At 44.2% G+C, this 17159-nt stretch overlaps 1 protein-coding gene across 2 annotated transcripts in view; it reads left to right on the top strand.

Annotated features, from left to right (window-relative positions):
* The window catches only part of LOC102444015 (sortilin-related receptor), a 159378-nt gene that overhangs the window by 126139 nt on the left and 16080 nt on the right, over nucleotides 1–17159 (top strand). For both annotated transcript variants that reach the window (XM_075909723.1, XM_075909722.1), the window contains exons 36-42: nucleotides 2691–2803; nucleotides 5551–5655; nucleotides 6947–7019; nucleotides 12446–12528; nucleotides 14613–14709; nucleotides 15682–15866; nucleotides 16988–17107. In XM_075909723.1, the coding sequence (XP_075765838.1) occupies nucleotides 2691–2803; nucleotides 5551–5655; nucleotides 6947–7019; nucleotides 12446–12528; nucleotides 14613–14709; nucleotides 15682–15866; nucleotides 16988–17107 (776 nt within the window). The remainder of the gene's footprint in view (nucleotides 1–2690; nucleotides 2804–5550; nucleotides 5656–6946; nucleotides 7020–12445; nucleotides 12529–14612; nucleotides 14710–15681; nucleotides 15867–16987; nucleotides 17108–17159) is intronic.

Below are 17159 nucleotides of genomic sequence, written 5' to 3'. Positions count from 1 at the left end.
TGAGTCTGGACGCAGGGGAAGTTTTTTCGGGAAAAGGCTACTTTTCCCAAAAAAGCCCCTGAGTCTGGACACGGCCTAAGGGTATGTCTACACTACGGGAAAAGGTTGAATAAGATACACAACTTCATCTATGTTAACGGCGTAGCTTAAGTCAAAGTACATTAACTTAACTTGTAGGGACAAAGTGAGAAAGGCTAAAAGTCAGGTAGAGTTGGACCTTGCAAAGGGAATTAAAACCAATAGTAAAAGGTTTTATAGCCATATAAATAGGAAAAAAACAAAAAAAGAAGAAGTAGGACCGCTAATTACTAAGGTTGGAGTGGAGGTTAAGGCTAATCTAGGAATGGCCCAATATCTAAACAAATACTTTGCTTCAGTCTTTAATGAGGCTAATTAAGAGCTTAGGGATAATGGTAACATAACAAATGGGACTAAGGATATGGAGGTAGATATTACCATATCCGAGGTAAAAGCCAAACTTGAACAGCTTAATGGGAGTAAATCGGGCGGCCCACATAATCTTCATCCAAGAATATTAAAGGAACTGGCACATGAAATTGTAAGTCCATTAGCAAAATTTTTTAATAAATCTCTAAACTCCGGGGTTGTACCATTTGACTGGAGAATTGCTAATATAGTTCCTATTTTTAAGAAAGGGAAAAAAAGCGACCCGGGTAACTATAGGCCTGTTAATTTGACATCTTTAGTATGCAAGATCTTGGAAAAAATTTTGAAGGAGGGGAAAGTAGTTAGGGATATTGAGGTTAATGGCAATTGGGACAAATTACAACATGGTTTTACAAAAGGTAGATTGTGCCAAACCAACCTGATCTCCTTTTTTGAGAAAGTAACAGATTTTTAGATAAAGGAAATGCAGTGGATCTGATCTACCTCAACTTTAGTAAGGCATTTGATACAGTACCACATGGGGAATTATTGGTTAAATTGGAAAAGATAGGGATTAATATGAAAGTTGAGTGGTGGATAAGCAGCTGGTTAAAGAGGAGACTACAGTGGGTCATATTGAAAGGTGATCTGTCAGGTTGGAGGAAGGTTACTAGCGGAGTTCCTCAGGGATCTGTTTTGGGGCCAATTTTATTTAATCTTTTTATTGCTGATCTTGGCACCAAAAGTGGAAGTGTCCTGATAAAATTTGCGGATGACACAAAGTTGGGAGGTATTGCCAATTCAGAAAAGGATCGGGATATCATACAGGAAGATTTGGATGACCTTGTAAATTGGAGTGATAGCAACAGGATGAAATTTAATAGTGAGAAGTGTAAGGTTATGCATTTAGGGATTAATAACAAGAATTTTAGTTATAAGCTGGGGGCACATCAGTTGGAAGTAATGGAGGAGGAGAAGGACCTCGGAGTCCTGGTTGATTATAGGATGACTATGAGCCGCCATTGTGACATGGCCGTGAAAAAGGCTAATACGATCTTGGGATGTATTAGGCGAGGTATTTCCAGTAGGGATAAGGAGGTGTTAGTGCCATTATACAAGGCATTGGTGAGACCCCATTTGGAATACTGTGTGCAGTTCTGGTCTCCCATGTTTAAGAAGGATGAATTCAAACCGGAACAGGTACAAAGAAGGGCCACTAGGATGATCCGAGGAATGGAAAACCTGTCTTATGAAAGGAGACTCAAGAAGCTTGGCTTGTTTACTTTAACCAAAAGAAGGCTGAGGGGGGACATGATTGCTCTCTTTAAATATATTAGAGGGATAAATACCAGGGAGGGAGAGGAATTATTTAAGCTTAATACCAATGTGGACACAAGAACAAATGGATATAAGCTGGCTAGTAGGAAGTTTAGACTTGAGATTAGACGAAGGTTTCTAACCATTAGAGGAGTGAGGTTCTGGAATGGCCTTCCAAGGGAAGTAGTGGGGGCAAAAGATCTATCTGGCTTCAAGATTAAACTAGATGGGTTTATGAAGGAGATGGTTTATGAAGGAGATGAGATAACATGATCTTGGTAGCTAATTGACCATTCATTATCAGTGGGAAATAGGTCAATGGAGGGATGATAGGAGTTACTATAGAGAACTTTCTGGGTGTCTGGCTGGTGAGTCTTGCCCACATGCTCAGGGTTTAGCTGATCGCCATATTTGGGGTCGGGAAGGAATTTTCCTCCAGGGTAGATTGGCAGAGGCCCTGGAGGTTTTTCACCTTCCTCTGTAGCATGGGGTACAGATCACAGCTGGAGGATTCTCTGCATCTTGGGGTCTTCAAAGTATTTGAAGGCTTCAATATCTGAGATATAGGTGAGAGGATTATTCTAGGAGTGGGTGGGCGAGATTCTGTGGCCTGCACTGTGCAGGGGGTCAGACTAGATGATCATAATGGTCCCTTCTGACCTTAAAGTATATGAGTCTATGAACTTTTTGTGCTGTCCACACTGCAGGAAGTCAAAGGGAGAAGACTCTTCTTTTGACTTCCCTTACTCCTCGTGGAAGCAGGACTACCGGCATCAACCAGAGTGCCCATCTCAGTTTGAATTAGCGTGTCTTCACTTGACTCGCTAATTTGAACCCTGGAAGATCAACAGCAGCAGCTTTGATCTTCTCTGTAGTGTAGATGAACCCTAATGTCTGGGCCTGTGCTCTTGACTTTTTCCCTTTGTGATTCTGATGAACAGACCTCTCTGTCCAGTCTGTTACTGACACGCTTGTTTCTTTTGTAGTACCAGATCCCCCTCTCCATCTTCAGCTGTCTCTAAAGGAAGAGGTGGAAGGCGTGGTGATCGGCCGCTGGGCTCCACCCGTGTCTGCCCATGGCCTGATCCGAGAGTACATCGTACGTATTATTCTGCAGTGTGCTCCTTAGTCAAAGCTGAATGGGAGCCGGGCATGAGGCTACGATTCCTTCCTCACTGCAAAGGACCTAAAGCTTAGGGCTTTGAGAATTCGATTCTTCTGAATGAAACTACCTGCAGCTGTTTGCTCATGGTGAAAGCCACCTGCTTGCCAGGCCTGTGCACCACTTTATGTTGCACAGAAACCTGTTTTGTGCACATGAGACTGAAGTGGCCAGAGGTATGAGTCGCCTCCAGTGCATGCATCCCATCTGCTGGAAGTTTCAGCTCTATTCAAGCCCTTAACATAGCTCATGAGCCCCTTTGCACAGAGGACCTGATTCAGCAAAGCACTTCCTCACATGTTCACTTATAAACCTATGCTTGAATCTCATGGAAATCAATGAGATTTAAACGTGCTACAATGTTTTCCTAAATTATTACTGTTAGTTATTATCTGTATTAATGTAGCCCTGTGGTCACCAACAGGTCGATCCTGATCGACAGGTCGATCGCGAGGCCTCGACCAGTCGATCGCGAGGCATCCTGTCTGCCCTGCACCCATTTCCCTCCCACCCCCGAGAAGCCCCACTACCTACCTCCAGTGAAAATGGAGGTAGTGTAGGCTTCCTGGGGATGGACAGAAGTCCTGCAGCTTAGCGCCACTTCCGGCGATTCCGGAAGTAGCGCTAGCTTCTCTGCTGGGTGTACTGCGGGAGGCAGCATCGGCTCCCTGCACCGCACGGGAGGGTGAGTCAGCCCCAGGGGAGGCGCACGCACGGGGTTTTCTTGCGCCGGAGGGTCGGCCCCCAGGCAAGCGCGCGCGGGGAGCTTCCCTGTGTGGGGTCAGCCCCGGGGCAGGCACGCACTGGTTTCCCTTTGGGGGCAGGGGAATCCTGGGAGGAAGCAGATAAAGGGGACTCTGCCTCCACTGGCACCCCACTCCCTAGCCCCCACTTCCCAGCCATAGAACTCTGTCCCCACTCTCCTAACTCTGTCCCCACTTCCCTCCCCACTCCCCGAACTCTGTCCCCACTCCCCGAACTCTGTCCACACTCTCCTGTTCCTAGCTACAGAACTCTGTCCCTATTCCTGTCCCCTCTGGCATCCTGTCCCCAGCTGCAGAACCCTGTTCTGTGCCCTCCCAGCACCCTCTTCCCTGCCCCCCGCCGCAGAACTCTGTCCCCACAAAATGTATAATTCTAAATGCTTCATTTTAGATTTAAATAGCATGAATAAAAACCAGATCATTTATTTCATAACTATAAACATGTGATTTTAATTGTATACATCACATAATTTAAAAATAAACTGTTTATCAGAGTGTGAAGTAAGGGCTGGGGATAGCAAGTGATGGACAGGAGGAGAATAGAGAGGGCGGGGCTTCAAGGAAGGGGCGGGGCGGTAGATCTTCGCCTGTTTGGAGATTTAAAAAGTGATCTTGGGTGTAAAAAGGTTGGAGACCACTGCTGTAGCCCCTGAGAGCCATAGTCAGGGACGAAGCTCCTCTTGTGGTAGGCGCTGTACTAACACAGAACAGAAGGATAGTCCCTGCCCACAGAGCTTACAATTTAATGAACTGGAAATGAGAGTGAATTTCAGCTCAGATAATTCAGAGTCTGAGCATGTCCTTTGACAAAATTAGCTATTTTCTCAGTGAGGAGAGATTGAGCCCAAACAAGAGCAGAAGACACAGTCAGTTATTGCAAAAATCATGTAAATATTTTTCCAGGTCCATAAAAGTAATGAGGAAGATGAATAAGTGCCTCTACACATACTAATTTGAGAGGGGGAGACATGTTAGTCTGTCTGCAAAAACAGTGTGACACCTTAAAGGCTCAGGGCACGTCTACACAGCAGGGAAAAAGTCAAATTAAGCTACGCAACTTCCACTACGCAACTTCAGCTAGGTCAATTGCATAGCTGAAGTCGAAATAGTGTAATTAGGCTTTTGGCACTGAGGGTTATAGGAGTTGGAGTAAGAAGAGACATATGAAAAGAGAGAGATTGCCCCTAATTCTGTGGGGATGGATTCCTCTTTGCGTTAAAAAGAATTAAAAAGTTAAAAAAACTTGGTAACTTTAACATGTAGCTCTCTCCCCCTCTACCCATAATAAATCCAACTTTTATACTTGTCAGTGTTGGTAAGATGGAGCTTGTATTCGTTCTTTAATAAAAATTAAGTTTTTATTTGATGAATGTAGCTAATAGTCTTGCTGACCATTGATAAAGACCAAGGTGCACACGATATAGGAGAACAGAGGGGAATCTTCCATACATTTCTTTAAAAGTGGGTCTTTGCCCACGAAAGCTAATGCTCCAATAAATCTGTTAGTCTATAAGGTCTATAAGGTCATCACTTTTGCCGATTCAGACTAACACAGCTACCCCTCTGATATTTGGCATACGTTCTTGTGTGTCCCAGGCTCTCATTTGGGAAAAATGCAGCTATGGGCTTTATCTCTCAGTAGAAAGGGTTCCACATAGTAAAGGGTTCCTCATAGAAAGGGTTCTCTCTCCATCTCTGGATTGAGATTAGATGGGGAGGGTGTAGAATTGTTTGGTTTTGATTAGATGTGGACTGTGTCCCCTGTCTCCTCCCTCATCTGAGCATTCAGATTGGGGATTGGATTTCTGGCACCTGTTGGGTTTTAATGGTCCATGCCATGGTACTGTAAAGCTAACCATCCATCCAGCATCCTATGCTATGGTATTGTTGATTGTGACCCTTTTGTTTTCATTCTGTTAGGTGGAATACAGTAGAAATGGCTCCAAGGAATGGTCCTCACTTAGAGCCAGCAAGAACTATACCGAAATTGAGAACTTGCAGATCAACAAATTATACACACTAAGAGTGAGTATGTGAAAAGCCAGTGAGTCTAGGTGCATTCTCAGGTTCTTTTCTTTTACTGGGAGGCCTGAGCACTGCACAGCTAAATGACAGGCTAGTGCCCCAGGAACAAGTTGAGATAGCTAAAGCACATAGGAGGCCCGCATGTTTGCTGACTCCTTCATTGTGTGCTGACAAGAAAAGGCAAAACTAAAGGCTTACATTCTGTCCTGGGATTTCCACCACATCCAAGAAGCCCAGGTGTCAGTTTTAAAATTCATCCACAGATATCACAGTTCTGACGTCACTCCAGTTGCGTGTGATATAGAACAGAGACAACTTTGGCTATAGAAAGAAAGAAGAAAGGGAGAGGGCCTGATATCAGTCTTCAGACATGTTAAGGGCTGTTGTAAAGTGGACTGTGATCAATTGTCTCTGTCCACTGAAAGCAGGACAAGAAATAATGGGATTAATCTGCAGCAAGGGAGATTTAGGTTAGATAACAGAAAACATTTTGAACTAGAAATAGTTAATCCCTGGAACAAGATTCTAAGGGAGGTTGTGGAATCGCCATCAGCTGGAGATTTTTAAGAACAGGTTGGACATGCATTTTCCAGGGATGATCTAGGTTTAATTGGTCCTGCCTTCATGCAGGCAGCTGCACTTAGATGACATTGCAAGATCCCTTTTAGCCCTTTATTTCTTGAGGATGGGTCAGCAGAGATGCTAGGGAAGGCTTAAAGCTAAATTAAAATCAGATCGAAATTGAGTTTGAGAGGAAAACCTGTAACACAAACACTGCAATGAGTACAGCTTAATCTGCCAATTTTCCACGTAACTAAACTCTCATTGATAGCAATGGCCATTCAGATAGCAGGATTCAATTGTCATGAATCAACGTTATTCTTACTGTTGCTTGTGGAATCCCGTGTGTGCAAGAAGCAGATGCTTTTTCAGATATGTTCTATACCTTCTGTCTATAGGACATTTTCTAAATAAATCATTGGGGCCAAATTCTCTGCAGGCATGGGTTTCATAGGAGTTGTGTTAGGTTATACTGAGCAGAATTTTTCCAGCCATCCTTATTTTACATGCTTTTTGTAAAGATCTCGCCATATACTATTATCTGTGATGTATCTCAATAGATTACTTTAATTAACTCTAAGCAGGTCTGCTTTATCTCTGTTTATATTACCAAGTAATTTGTTTTGTTTCAAAGTCCATTTCTCATCAGCTCCATTCTACTAGTAACTCTTTTTAAGCTCATTCTTTGTTCTCATTATAAAATTGTAACTAACCTTCTCATTTGAAAAAGGTGGCTGCGGTAACTAGTCGGGGTGTAGGAAACTGGAGTGATTCCAAATCCATAACCACCATGAAAGGCAAAGGTAAACATTTTTATACATTTCAATTTAAAAGAAACTTAGACAAGACAGAAAAAAACCCTAGAACATAAGCATTAAGATGAATAGTAGTTTTCTGTCTTTTCCCTGGTGATTTAATATTTGTACTGAATTTACTGTACTGTGTATAAAAACCAAGACAATGCAAGATCTATAGCATTTATACCTTAAAAACAGTATTTCAAATTAAAAATCATAGCTATAGACAACAAAATTCCATACTCCTGTTACTAATAAAATATTTGAATAGTGATAGAGAGGTAGCTCTGTTAGTCTGATCTTGCTAAAACAAAAGGAAAAACCGTGTCGCACTTTAAAGACTAACAAGATGGCTTAATAGGTGATGAGCTTTCATGGGCCAGACCCACTTCCTCAGATCATATTCTGGAAGAGAATTGGCATGACCATATATACCAAAGGAATACAATGAAAAAAAGTGAACACATTATTAAACTGACAAATCAGATTTAGTACAGAAGGTGAGCTGAGGGAGAAGGAGAAGGAGGGAGAGAATAGCTATTTATGAGTCAATGAAGGCTAATCAGGGGTGATAAGTAGGGAAGCTATCTTTGTAATGGTTAAGGTAATTATCATCTTTGTTAAGGCCCATTCGTAAAGTGTCAAATGTAAGCATGAATGAAAGTTCTGAAGTTTCCCTCTGTAATCTGGTGTTAAAGTCTCTTTGAAGTAAGATGCATGTAGTAAGGTCGTTAAGACTATGTCTAGGTAGATTGAAATGAAAAGCAACTGGTTTTTCCTTGTGAAGATGTCTGATTTGTGGGCTTTAATTCTTTGGCGAAGTGTCTAAGAAGTCTGTCCAATATACATAGCAGAAGGACACTGTTGGCACATGATGGCATAAATTATATTTCTGGATGAACAGGAATATGTGTTCTTGATCATATAACTGACATGGTTAGGTCCAGTGTTGGTGTCACCAGAGTAAATATGTGGACAAAGTTGGCAATGGGGTTTGTTGCAAGGGAAAGTTCCAGGGTTGGTATTAACGTGGTGTGTGGTTGTTGGTAAGAATCTTCCTGAGGTTAGGTGGTTGTCTATAGGAGACAGACCCATGTCTGTCCCCAGAGTCTCCCAGGGTATGTCTACACTACAAAGTTAGTTCGAACTAACGGACGTTAGTTCGAACTAACTTTAATAGGCGCTACACTAGCGCTCCGCTAGTTCGAATTTAATTCGAACTAGCGGAGCACTTAGTTCGAACTAGGTAAACCTCATTTTACGAGGATTAAGCCTAATTCGAACTAGCTAGTTCGAATTAAGGGCTGTGTAGACCCTTAATTCGAACTAGTGGGAGGCTAGCCCTCCCCAGGTTTCCCTGGTGGCCACTCTGGCCAACACAAGGGAAACTCTATGCCCCCCTCCCGGCCCCGGACCGCTTAAAGGGGCACAGGCTGGCTACGGTGCCCGTGCCAGGTGCAAGCCTGCCAGCACCCAGCCAGCAGACCCTGCACCTGGCACGGATCGAGCCAGCCACCCGATGCCCCCCAGCTCTCCCCCTCTTCCCGGGACCAGGCTGGCGGCTCCCGGGAGCTTGCCCGGGACCGCAAGAGGCAGGCACCCGCCTGGGCTAGTGCTGACATCGTGGACCTTGTCCACGATCTCCGCACTAGGCACAGGAAAGTGGCCAGCTTGGGCAGGAGAGCTGCCAGCCTGGCCACTCAGGAGCAGGCATGCATGAAAATCAAGGGGGTCCACTGAGACCCCCGACCCTGAGCCCTGAGCTTACAATGGCCGTACTGGGTCCGACCAAAGGTCCATTTAGCCCAGTAGCCTGTCTGCCGACAGCGGCCAACCCTAGGGACCCTGGAGGGGATGGATCGAAGACAGTGACCAAGCCATTTGTCTCGTGCCATCCCTCTCCAGCCTTCCACAAACCTTGGGCAGGGACACCACTCCTACCCCCTGGCTAATAGCACTCCATGGACCCAACCTCCATGACTTCATCTCACTTCCCTTTAAAGTCTGTTCTAGTTGTAGCCTTCACAGCCTCCTGCAGCAAGGAGTTCCACAGGTTGACTCTTTGCTTTGTGAAGAACAACTTTCTGTTACTAGTTTGAAGCCTGCTACCCATTCCTTTCCTTTGGTGTCCTCTAGTCCTTCTTTATGGGAACTAATGAAGAACTTTTCTGTATGCACCCTCTCCACCCAACTCCTGCTTTTAGAGACCTCTATCCTGTCCCCCCTCCGTCTCCTCTTTTCTAAGCTGAGAAGTCCCAGTCTCTTTAGCCTCTCTTCATATGGGACCTGTTGCCAACCCCTGATCATTGTAGTTGCCCTCCCCTCTCCCAGCCTCTCTCTTCCCCTCTCCCACCTCCTTTTCCCAGTCTCCCCCAGTTTTGTTCAATAAAGACAGATTCCATTTTTGAACACAATTGTCCTTTATTTTGTACATCAAGAAAAGGGGCTAGGGAAGGGTAAGTGGAAGGAGGTGAGGGAGGAATGGGGTACGCGCCCCCGATGGGGAGGACTGGGCTGGCTCTGCGGGCTTCTGGGGGTGGAATCTCTCCTGCAGCCCCCCAATTGCTCCCTCTCTCCAGATGGCTGCCTGCGGCAAGTGCAGTCGGGCTGATGGCCGAGTGCTGTGATGTGCCCAGTGTGGGCACTCCGGGCACTCCAAGCCAGGACTGGTTTTCAAGCGGGGAACCCCTGAGAACTGTCTATCCGGGGTGGGGGTCGGGTCCCTTTAAGGGCAGCCCTCGGCTAGCCTGAGAGAGCATCTCCACGCTCTAAGTCCTCCTCTGATGCCCTGCCAGCACTGCTTCCGGCCATCCTTAAGCCCTGTTCAGGGTCCACTTAATGTGGACATGCTAGTTCGAATTAGCAAAACGCTAATTCGAACTAGTTTTTAGTTCTAGACGCGTTAGTTCGAATTAGCTTAGTTCGAATTAACTAATTCGAACTAAATTAGTTCGAACTAACTCTGTAGTGTAGACATACCCTCAGAGTGTAGCATCCTGTTCCAGTATAGGTTGTAGGTTATTGATAATGCATTGGAGGGGTTTAAGTTGGCGGCTATAGGTGATGACAGGAGGTGTTCTACTGTTGGTTTTCTTGGGCCTATCTTGAAGTAGATGGTTTCTGGGTATTCGTCTGGCTCTTTCAATTTGTTTTTTTATTTCCCTTGGTGGGCAATTGAGATTTACAAATGCTTGGTAGAGATCTTGAAGTTTCTGGTCTCTGTCAGTGGGATTAGAGCAGATGCGGTTGTACCTAAGGACTTGACTATAGACGATTGTGTATGGTGTATCCTGGATGGAAGCTCGAGGCCCACGAAAGCTATTAAACCATCTTGTTAGTCTTTAAAGTGCTACATAGTTTTTCCTTTTAATAAAACCTTTGGTTATTCATACTGAAAGACTTTAAAATCTAGTTTGTTGAGATTAAGTTCTGTTGATTTTGTATTCTGTGTTTCAAGTAGCTTGGATTGTAAACGTAGACTAGTCAGTTTCATTCACATTTTCATGCTCTAGAACAGTGGTTCCCAAACTTTTCGGCATCACACCCCCTTTTTGATTTTTGAGAAACCCTCATGCCCGCCCCTCCCCCACCCCATAGCAGCAAAACTTATTGAGCAAAAAAAAAAAGGAATTGATGGCAGGAGGGGGCTGGGTTGCCTCGAGCCCCCCCTGGAATTTCGGCATGCCTCCCAGTTTGGGAACCGATGCACTAGAACAATGTTTCAATGCAGACCTTGCAGGGTCATGTTTAATTACAATAACAAAACCTTATTTCTGTTGCATTTTTAAAAATCATGCAATCATTTAACATATTAGATTTTAAATAACTATTTTAAAACAAACCTATATTTTCACTCCTAAATTGCTGACAGTGTCCTTTTTTAAAGTTCAGCATTAAATTGTTAGATCTAAGTGCTCTCTCCCCACTGTAACAAAGACAGGGAAGAGGAGTCTGTGCCACTGAAAATGCAGTATCCTTGGTAACACGAACTGCAACCAGTAAACTAATCAGTAGAACTAGTTGGGAAAATGGAGGAGGAATTAATTACAACAGTTTTCATCTGTGTTTTATTTTCATCTGAATTTGTCAACCAGCTCTGCTGTCTATAACCTCATTCTCCTGTGCTTACCCATTATTCTAAAGTACAGGCCCCATCATGTAATGTTGACTATAAAACAGGTCTTATCTTAATGCATTCGGAGGCAGATGTGTATCTTTCCTTCCACAACTGAGCCTTTTTGTAGCAGAGAGGACAGTTTGCCTCGCCACTGCTGCTGGGAGGGAAGGCTTATTTTACGACACCAAGCAGACACGATAGCAATCTAAACAGAAAAGATAGGGGCAGAAGGGAAGTAAGACAAGACTGCAACGAGGTGTTTTCCATGCATCCTGCTATTTATTACATTTTCCTTCAAGGAAAGTACCAAGTCAGTTGGGCCTCTTGGAAGCAATGTGTTACTGGAACAGGCTGAACCTCCCAAATCCAGAACTTGGTCTGACAACATTCATGGTCCAGCAAGGCCACGGATGTTGCTGGACCAAAGAGTCCCAGAGGTGGGAGCAACACGGGGGTTGGGGAGCCCTGGCTGGGCCAGGTGGCATCTGGGGAGCCCTCCCTGCTCTGGACAGAGAACCCCTGGCATTAGTGGGGCCTCCTGGCTGGGGAACCCCCAGCTGAAGTGGGGCTGGCGAAGGCGGGCAGCTGGAATTCCCAGCAGTGGTGGGATTGACCCAGTAGTGGGGCCTGGTGACTGACGAGGCTGGGGGACCCCCGGTGCAGCAGGGCCAGCAGCAGCTGGGGGTGGCCCCGGCCATTAACCCCGGCAAACACTTTGGGGCAGCAGGGTGGGGAGCACAGGCCGAAGCCCAGGAGCAGTGCAGCCAGCAGGGGAGCACTGACCTCCCCTGGTCTGGAAACTCACTGGTCCAGGACAGCTCAGGTCCTGAGGGTGTCAGACCAGGGAGGTCCAACCTGTACTTGTATCTTTCTCAATACAGCTCTGATTCTGCTTCATTGAAGTCAGTGCAAACTTCAGGAGTTGCAAGAGCAAATAATTGCTTGTTTGAACTGAGAAGCAACACAAAACCTGCATGTGATCCATTCTGTCCTTCACCCTGTGGCTAGAAAGACAGGAAAGCATAGGCCTGCACTTTAGAATGGCGAGTGTGTAGGATCCCATGCATTTATGCAACCCGGGTTAAAACAGTAACTTTTTTTCAAGATATACCTTACAAGCTTCAACACACTACTCCATCAGGTTTCTGTAGGAGCAGGGATGGGAAAGATTCTAGCAACTTTTATAGATGGGGAAACAGTTGGAAAAACCTTCAGGGTAGTAATCAAAAGCTGCATTTATCCAGCTGCATAAAAATAGGATTGTGTTTTAAGTTTTCAATGTAGAATTCATGTCTATTTCTTCCTTTCCCTTTAGTCATTCCGCCGCCAACCATACATATTGAAAGTTGCAACGAAAACTCCATAAGTTTCACCCTAAAAGTTGACACTGATATTAAGGTAATGTCAGAACTTCCTGGCTAGAACCAGAACAGAGCTAGATGAAAGTTATAAATATTTGGCAGGATAAACATTTGTTATATAACATGGCTACAACAACACTGTGAACATAAAAGAGAACAACAATCTTAATCTTGTTCAGACAAATTACTTGTCCGCAAGATAAGCAAATCATGTGGCTTGAAAGCAAATATATGGCCAACCCCAAAGATTTGGGATTTTGTTGAAAGAATTATTTAATTGTTAATTTGTAAGTACTTTGCCTCAGTCTGGTATTTACTATGTAATGAGAGGGTTCCAGATCCAATATAAAAGGCAGAGGATGCTGGCAGGACTATATCTGCCTTGTAATTTAGAAAATTAATGACACTTCCTTATGCTGTGGGCTAACATCATTCCATCTCATGTGGAAAGGTAAGTCTACGTGAGATGGATGTTTCCTAGGGTATGTCTACACTACCACCCTAGTTCGAACTAGGGTGGTAATGTAGGCAACCGGAGTTGCAAATGAAGCCCGGGATTTGAATTTCCCGGGCTTCATTTGCATATTACCGGGCGCCGACATTTTTAAATGTCCGCTAGTGCGGACTCCGTGCCGCGCGGCTACACGCAGCACGGACTAGGTAGTTCGGACTAGGCTTCCTAGTCCAAACTACCGTTACTCGAGGAGTAACGAGGAGTAACGGTAGTTTGGACTAGGAAGCCTAGTCCGAACTACCTAGTCCGTGCCGCATGTAGCCGCGCGGCACAGAGTCCGCACTAGCGGACATTTAAAAATGGCGGCGCCCAGCTTTATGCAAATGAAGCCCGGGAAATTCAAATCCCGGGCTTCTTTTGCAACTCCGGTTGCCTACATTACCACCCTAGTTCGAACTAGGTTGGTAGTGTAGATATACCCCTAGAGAGTTTCAAAAGGAAGACTGAGAAGTGGGCCTTTTTTTGTCCCGAATAGTCAGTTTTCACTCAGATTACAACAAAGTTACCTGTACTTACTGTATGTACTATAAATTGTTTGATAGATATTTGTCTGTGTTGCAATTCTATGTAAGAACTAGCCAGTAAAGCAATAACAAAGAATAGCTTCCCCATGCCTTTGCCATTAAAAATCTGAGGGAAACAGATTTCCTATCCTACTAGAGAGATTTTTTGCGGGGAAGGGAGAATTGTCCCATTTCGAAATGGGGGAAAAAAGTAAAAATCTCAAAAAAAGTAGGAACTGATAATATGAAAAACACATTTCAGATGGAGACAATCAAAATATTTCATACGCTGGATTTAAAAAAGTTTTATTTCAATTCTCAAAGGGGGTAACCAGGTGAGTCTATATCTGCAGAATTCCTCATGGTTTTTATTTCAGTATTAAGTTTTTATTTTAGCTTCTTAGAACTAAACTAAAATTTTTTAAACAAAAACTGTTTGGAATAAAAAGGTGAAAAATTTCATTTCAGAAAGTTTTGTTGTTTTTTAATTTGGGAGATTCGATGACACAGACGCCTTCTTGCAAACAGTTTCAATTTCAACAAATCAACATTTTCTGACTAAAACTCCTGACCAGCTCTATTAAAAATACCCAGACTTTTTTCTTCAACCTGGTTTCTCTCATGTCCCCATCCCATTACAGTGCCTCTGTCCCTTAGGGAGGAGAGATGGGGAATGGATTGAGACACCCAGGGTGCATCTACACAGCACCCTTACCTCGAAATAAGCTATGCAATTTGTGCTACACAGATTGTGTAGCTTATTTCAATGTTATTTCAAAATGGCTTATTTCAAAATCTGGTGCTGTCTACACAGTGCCAAATTTTGAAATAAGGTGCTATTCTGAAATGTCCCTTATCCATCGTGCAATGAGGTTTACAGGGACGTCAGATTAGCGAGCCCATTATATTTCAATATAACGGGCTTGCTCTGAAGATGCAGAATAGCTATTTCAAATAGCCCTAGAGATAGTGCCTTGGGGAGGGTAAATAAGCTCCTTCTTTGACTGTACCAATTCCCTCAGTTGTTACAGGAAATACCACCCAAAGGCTTAAAACAGCATAGCAAACGGCTCATCCATTCTGTGCGGTGTTTGTCCTTGACAGGTGACTGGTTATATTGTGAACATCTTCTGGACGTTTGATACCCATAGGCAGGAAAAAAGGACTTTGTTCCTAGATGGAGAAAAGTCAGCACAAAGAGGTAAAACTTGTAGCTGGAGCCCACTTGTCTGGGACATCCCGATAAGCCGGTACTGGTAGTTCAGGCTTTTTCTGCAACTATTGCTCAACTGAATAGTCCATAGTTTAGGAAGATTACTCATGTGAGTATGAATTATTCTGGTGAGCAAATGATTTCAGGGCTGAGCTACAAATCCTTGACACTTGTGAAAACCCCCAGTAACTTGGGATTCTCGTGATCATGAAGCCCCCAGACTCTGGGTGACAGTGGCACATGTAATCCCTGCCCCTTTCCTTTCACAGGATTCTGGGGGGTGGAGGAGGGTTTGTCGTGAACCTGCATCCTCATTCTTCCTCCATGCACTGCCAGAACAGGAACCTGCACCCATGGATGTGCAGAGTTCTGCCTCTGCTGCTCCCTGTTCTCCCCCACAATATGCACCTGAATCACTTTGGGAAGGAGGAAGGCTTATATATGAAGTGGAAAGACAAGAAGAAAAATCTACTGAAAATGCCAAAGAAAGATCCAGATTTTCAGACCCTGGCTCCTGTTGTGGCTAGACATAGGGAGCAAAGCAGGTGCAATTTTGCATCTCATGAGTACGTGCAGATTTATTTTATCCAATTTAGATGTCTTCAAGACCAGATTGGCTAGATCAGGTTGACCACTTCACTGTGGTATTAAGACTGCAGCTTAGAAATTGATACCTTCTCAGATTCGGATCATAGCACCACTGAGGCTAATCAGACGTGGCCCTGATAATCGGTTAAGGTGAAATCTTTGCCATTTACTGTCAGGATCCACTGTTTTAATTAAGTGACATTCCCAGGTGTGACTGTATTAAAAATTACTCCTAGTGAATGCAAGTAAAAAAACCCAACTAGCCTAATGACTGTGTATTAGTACTTAATGTTTATTAAATATTTATCTACTGTCTGAGTGATTACAAATAATTTGCTTAGTCCAGTGGCTCAACTCTCTCTTCTTGTTTAGTGGGTAATCTGACGGCACACACGCCATACGAAATTTCTGCTTGGGCCAAGACTGCACTGGGTGACAGCCCTTTGTCTTTTGCACATGTTGTGACCAGCGGTACAAGACCCCCGTCGCCAAGCCTCAAAGCCAAAGCCATCAATCAGACTGCTGTGGAGTGTACCTGGACTGGACCAAGGAATGTTGTAAGGCTTCCTTCCCTTCTTACCAGTCACAACTTGTCCTCATTTTAGCCTTAGAATCTCAGGCCATAAGCCATTCAGACAGAATATTTGATGGGTTTGTGTGGACATCCAGTCCTGCCCCGTACGAAAAACATGGTGAACTTTGCACCTTTATAGTGATTCGCACCACAGACTCTGCAAAACACATCTGAAAATTCATGCACATCACATCATGTATCCACTCTCTTTGGTTCATATATTTGTACCCAACACAATAGGAGCCAGGCCTTGATATTATCTTGATACAAGCAAAATAAAAAATAAACTGTGATAATCCAGTGCCATTTACTGTAGCTTAGGCCCCCTGAATGAGAGAAGTCCTGGCTTTGAGTAGGTTTTCTGGTCTTGAGTAGGATTAGTGAAAGTGGATGAGACCTTTGCGAAGGCATATGGCCATCTTTGGTAGATACCTGAAGCAAAACAGATCAAAGCAGTTAAAGACAGGGAGTGAAGAAGGCAGCTTGCAGCTAGGGAATTGAGGCAGACTGTGGATGCCCATGGTAATTTGGACACCTGTAATATACATTTGACTCCTCTGATGTATGAAAGGTTCCATATGATCTTTCATGACACCAGTTGGTCTGGACCAAAGTTTTAAGTCTCCTCCAAAGGACAGGATCCCGTCCACCTCAAACTACAACATAATGCTGTGACCTCAGGTGGTTATAGATGATGAAGACTAGGACTTTAACAGGGTTCAAAAAAGAGCTAGATAGATTCATGGTCCATCAATGGTTATTAGCCAAGATGGGTAGGAGTGGTGTCCCTAGCCTCTGTTTTTCTGGAAATGGGTGACAAGAAAGGGATCACATGAGGATTCCCTGTTGTGTTCACTCTCTGGGGCATCTGGCATTGGTCTGCTGTTGGCAAACAGGACCCTGGGCTGATGGACCGTTGGCCGTTCTTATGTTCTTATTCAAAGGGAGGGAGGTTGGACCTCCTGCTGCATTTCCAGAACCTCTTTTGTCCTAGGCAGTAATGCATGACCCTAGATTTAAACAGATAGTTTGGGTCATTTGGTAGCTTATATCCCGTACAGCCACAGAGCAGCGGAATAGCTTCTTTTTTGTTCTACTTTGCAGGTCTATGGTGTTTTCTATGCTACGTCGTTCCTAGAACTATATAGAAGCCCTCAGAACACCAGTACGACTTTACACAACATCACTGTGATCGTGAACAAGGACGAGCAATACTTGTTTCTGGTAGGATGGTTTTCTATTTATTCTTTGCACACCTACAGCTTGGGCTAATATG

Source organism: Pelodiscus sinensis, chromosome 26 (assembly GCF_049634645.1).
Source record: "Pelodiscus sinensis isolate JC-2024 chromosome 26, ASM4963464v1, whole genome shotgun sequence".
In the NCBI taxonomy this organism is placed as follows: Eukaryota; Metazoa; Chordata; order Testudines; family Trionychidae; genus Pelodiscus; species Pelodiscus sinensis.
This window is presented reverse-complemented; position numbering and strand designations above follow the sequence as displayed.